Below are 5,267 nucleotides of genomic sequence, written 5' to 3'. Positions count from 1 at the left end.
ACGCGGCAGGGGCGCAGCCCCCCCGCCCCTCCCCCCCAGCCCCCATCTGATTGGTGGAGTGATGCTGCTGTGACTCAGAGGCGCCGACCGTTGAGCACAGTTGATCATTTACCCACGGCTTTAATCTGAAACTGTTTTTTTTGTGTTTTTCTCCTCGACTTTTTCCACAGTCCATGCTCAGAATGGCTTCTACACATGGTTCCACTCTGTGCTGTTAGAAATGCACACACACGCTCTGCCTCCACAGGAACGGCCGCCGTGACGCTAACGTTACACTGTTTTACTCCACAGGAAGCAGAGGAAAACTGCAGCCCCTTAAAATAAAATAAAAATTTCTGTCGGCAGTAAATTTTAATTGTCCTTCGGTTCCAATAAGAGCCGACTGAGATTGATATACATATGTATATATAATTTTCCTGGGGGGGTTGGGAATGTTGGAAAAAAAAAGTGTGTGTGTTCCTGGTGTAGCTGTACTTGTAGAGACACCTTTTGTAAAAAAAAATACTATCAGGATCAGCATCAGGGTCAGATTAGAGTTGGGACGAGGATTAAGATTAGACCAACTGTATATCAGTGATAGTTAGTGGGGGGGGGGGGGGGGGGGGGGGGCTAGGAAATACTGTGAGGATCTCACAAAACACTAAATTGTGTGTGTGTGTGTGTGTTTGACAAAGACCCCGACTCTGTGTCTGGAAGTAATCATCTGGTCCAGGGCTGAGCTCCACAGCCCCCTCCCTCTGACGTAACCACAGGGTTTTTTTTGTGTGTGTTTTTTTTTGTGATGCTTCTTTTTTGCTTTTTCTTTTTCTTGCTGGGAAATCAGGGGATTTTTCCAAAAGAAACTTTTCATCATCTTCTCTCTCCCTAAGAACAAACTCAGGTCTGAAGCCGTCACCGTTGAACTGCACGCTGTTTTAGAACCAGTGAAAATCAACTCTAATCCAATCAGAGGCTGCGGTCAGTGATCCAGACTGACTGATGTCTCTGACCGCTCGGAGCCGCCGTTCTACTGCTTAAAGTCTCACACACACAGTCGTAAACTTGTGAGAATAAAGTCAGACGTTGATGACATTAAAGATTTATTTTTACATTTATACGAATATTACGATATTCCTCCAAATTTCTCGTAAACGTACGACTTTTTTCTCGTACTCTTAGTGAATTTTTAATTCTCGACGTGGTCCTATGATGATTGATAACACTTTTTATTTGAATATTTTTGCATCGACCCACAGCAAGACCTCCAGTCTCCCTGGTGGGCCACAGCCCCCGGTTTGAGAACCACTGCCACAGCTCATTAATAATAAACGACTAATTGTAACTTGCAACACTAACAACTCTAAAACTGAGATTTGAAAGAAATGCCTCAGGTCGGTGATGACCTGCTGTTCCTCCCCAGAACTGTAGGGGGTGCTGAAAACTGTTCCTCACACCTTAATGGTACCAGGAACAGTTGAAACCAGAACTTTCTCTGAACTTTAAGTTCAAATCTTCAGCCTCAGAAATAAAAGTTTTTTATGGAACCGCGTTTTGATCCCCACCAGAACTGAACGGTTCTTTGAAGAATCAGTGCCAGAAATGGACCTAACATGGTAACAAGAAGGAGCGCACACACACACACACACACACACACACCCACCCGAGGGATGGATGGGGCCGCCCCCCCGCCTCCACACACTGCTGTAACAACAATCTGAGTCTGAACATTTTTATGTGACTGTAATGTATATGTTTCACACACACACACACACACACACACCGACTGTGTGTGTGTGTGTGTGTGTGGCTCCTTTGAAGTTAACGTCAGGAGAGTATTGATCAGGTTTAACGTGTGTGTTTGAAGTTTGTCCCTCACATGTCACATGTCGTGTCCAGTCTGGTGATGTAACATGAAACCACATGACCTGATACTGGTTATTGATCTTCGACTGGTCACAATCACTGACCGCAGCGACTGAAAACACACACGTTTAAAAACGTGCTCAGAACAAAAGTGGAAGTGAAGTCTGACTTTATTCTTTGTCTTTTTTCTTTCTTTTTTTTTTGCTCTTGATTTCATTACAGCAGTTCTCTGACTAACCATGGAGGGGCACTCACTCCCCCTACTCTTTCTATGAGGAGGAGGAGGAGGAGGAGGAGGACGGTGTGGGCAGGGAGCTGTGGAAGGAGGAGAGAGGAGTGGAGCGTGTCCTGCCTCAGTCTTTGTCATGGTTGGACTCTGCTGCTCACTCTCAGAGAACCTCAGGACCATGTGACCAGGACACAAGTCCAAGTCCAAGTCCAAGGTGAGTGCCTTCAACGCCACGTTCACTCCGTCTGTACTGACAGTGATGCCCTGGGCCGCATTCCATTTCTCTGTCTCCGCTCGGTACCATCAGTACTGTGTGTGTTGTAGTAGCCGTGGGTTTAGACTAGTGTTGATTCACAGAACTGCACGTTCAGTGAAGTTTGTTTGTCCTGTGGAGTAAAGATGGTCGAGGTCTGACACAGTAGAGTTCTCTGTGGTAGGGATTTGAACCTTAGACCCTCAGACAAGACGTCGGAGGATCTACCTGCTGGTAATAACTGGAGTGGACCAGATGTTGTTGACAAATGTCACTGGTTCCACAGGAAGTGATTTGACGTGTGTGGACGTGACGGCGTCCTCTGACAGCTGTCCGTCATCTCGTCAGAAACATTTTCCCAGTGAAACAAAGTCTTTGTTTTGAAAGTTCACGTCCGTCCGTTCACGGAGCCGCAGAACCATCGCGGTCGGTCGGACCATCTGTAAGTCTTCACTCTGTTAAATTACAACCTGGTGTGTTTGTTGTACGGTCGGATGTTGACTTCAACTGCAGAAAGATGAATGGAGGTACTGCAGTAGTCACACAAAAACTACTGTTTCTTTTTGTACTGTGGTACCGGGTACTGTGATACCTGGTACTGTGATACCTGGTACTGTGGTACCTGGTACTGTGACAGTTGAACTTTAGATACATAAAAAGATGGATGAATGGTTGAGTAGATGGTAGGATGGATGGGTAGTTGGATGGAGGTAGTCCTGGGTTCGATTCCCAGAGGAACCACATACTCGGTGCCTCCAGGGGGCAGCCTTTTGCAGCAGAGTTGCTGTGAACACAAGAATTTCCCAAGTGTGGGATCAATGACGTTCAACTTATTTTTATTATTATTAAACAGCAGTGAGGAGAGAACATTTAAACCTACAGTTAATGTCCATCAGGTGACTCCCCCGTCCCTCCCCCCTCCTCCCCCTCAGATCAAAGCCACATCATCGCGGTCCGTCCGACTGTTTACATCTCCCCCTCTGTGTTTATCCCTTACACTTCCCAGCTGCACGGGATGTTTGTGTTCAAATTCCCCAGCTGTAGCGTTAGCAATGGCCGGGTTCACGGTGCGTCACCGTCCGCTACGTAGCCCGGAGAATGCATGCTGCGTATGTGCGCAGCAGAAATGCTTAGATCAAAGTGGGGCCAACGTTCGTGTTAGCGGGTCAGGACGACCAGAGTGTGGGGTCCAACTCTTGTCATTTGTGTTGTGTGTGACGCAGGTACAGCACTTGGGAGCCGGAGGAAAACATTCTGGACGCACGGTTGTTCGCAGCTTTCGAGGAGAGGTGAGGGTTTGACAGCGCACCAGCAGTAGGCCTCTCTCCCCCAGTCTCTCCCCAGTCTCTCTCTCTCCCTCAGTCTCTCCCTCTCTCTCTCTCTAGACAGCAGGGCCAGAAAACTGAGGATTAACCCTTTAGCTTTAGTTTTACGTCTGTACAGAACAGTAAACAGTCAAGTCAAGTGGATGACCCCCCACCCTCACCCTTCACCCCCACCTTCATGTCCTTCCTCACTGTACAGTTACAGATTTGGTACCTGTTCTAGTCCCGCTGACCACTGAGCCACAGCATCGACAGGAAGTTGGCTATTATTAAATATGGAGCAAATGAACAACAACGACAACTGACAAACAATAACTCAGGAGTGTGGATTACTGTCCAATCAGAGGCTGGCGTCAGTGAGGGAGGTCTGACCGTTCACTGGAATGACTTCATTTCATGTCATAATTATCCGTCCATGTGTTTATTCATCACTTATTTACTATTGAAAACACAGCACTGACCCCAGACGGGGGTCCAACCAGTGCAGCCCAGAGCTGCAGCTGCTGCTCCAGTCAGTGGGCCTGGGTCTCTGAGGGACCTGTTCGAGGCCTGGTCATGATTTTGGGGTCAAAATGTTTCACAGACTCAGATTTTATTGGTAACAGTCGGCCAGAAATAAATCCCTCCCCCCACGGATCTGTTTTCCTACTCGGTCCTAAAGGAAAGTTTTCTCTGTCCACTTGAATATGCACATCTGTAATATCCACTTGAATGGAGACATTGTTGTGTGGAGGATAAGTAGAACCACAAGGCCTGGATTCTTCTTCCTGCGATGCCTCCGTAGAGTCGGCCTCTACAATGACAGATGTTACTGCAGGTTTTTTTTTTGTCTGTTTACAAGATGTGGTGAAAATTTAAAAAAAGAGCAACAAGAAAAACAAAAAGTATTGTAATAATTTTCTAATTTGTTTTTTTTTTTTGTTCATCTTCTCAGGGAACTGACGTTCATCTGAATCCTGCTTCTTCAGACCGACTCAGAAACTGACAGTGATGAAGAGCATGATTCCTCAGAGGAGTGTAGTCTCTGCACTGGGCTACGGCTCAGGTAAGGTTTTCATCCAACTCTCCATCCATCCATCCATTCATCCATCCATCCTCTAACATCCTCTAACTGACCTGGAGTCAGTCCTAGGAGCTCCTTTGAGGATAGAGTCATATTTAGAAACAAAAAACTTTATAATTACCTGCACACCTCTGGTCAGTTTAGCCTTGGGCGCCACCTAGAGGGCCACAAAAGACTTTTAGTTACTTTTAGCCCCTGCAGGCAGTGAGGGCAGGGCAGTTAATGAACAAAAACATCAGAGAAATTCAGTGACAATCGTCTACGAGACACTACGGTGCAGTACCACGTCCTAACTCTGAGGGACGCTAGGGAGTCAGTCACACGTTCAACAGGTCCCTAACCTGTAGAAGAAGTTCTGTTTGTCCAACTTTGGTCAAAATCCAGTTTCTCTAATGATTTGATGTTGAGTCTTGGTGACTGTGGAGGTGACGTCACCGTGACCTCTGTGTTTGTTTGTTGTTCGTCCGTCCACCGTGACTCAGGCCTCACTACTGTCTCCCAGGGTTTCTCTGCTCTGTGGTCCAGACCACGGTCCAGCCCACGATGCGTGCCTGC

At 47.0% G+C, this 5,267-nt stretch overlaps 1 protein-coding gene across 2 annotated transcripts in view; it reads left to right on the top strand.

The window, feature by feature from the left end:
- Positions 1-5,267, top strand: part of phldb2a (pleckstrin homology-like domain, family B, member 2a) — a 19,015-nt gene that overhangs the window by 2,000 nt on the left and 11,748 nt on the right. Inside the window, exons 2-3 of one of the 2 annotated variants that reach the window (XM_008333503.3) lie at positions 2,068-2,285; positions 4,584-4,694. In XM_008333503.3, the coding sequence (XP_008331725.1) occupies positions 4,640-4,694 (55 nt within the window). In that variant the 5' untranslated portion in view covers positions 2,068-2,285; positions 4,584-4,639. Of the gene's footprint in view, positions 1-2,064; positions 2,286-4,583; positions 4,695-5,267 lie in introns of both variants that reach the window. The other variant, XM_025065679.1, reaches the window with a different exon arrangement.

The sequence above is a fragment of the Cynoglossus semilaevis genome, chromosome 19 (genome assembly GCF_000523025.1).
Source record: "Cynoglossus semilaevis isolate Cse_v1.0 chromosome 19, Cse_v1.0, whole genome shotgun sequence".
NCBI classification, from domain to species: domain Eukaryota; kingdom Metazoa; phylum Chordata; class Actinopteri; order Pleuronectiformes; family Cynoglossidae; genus Cynoglossus; species Cynoglossus semilaevis.
Note: the sequence above shows the minus strand (reverse complement) of the source record. Positions and strands in the feature narration are given on the sequence as shown.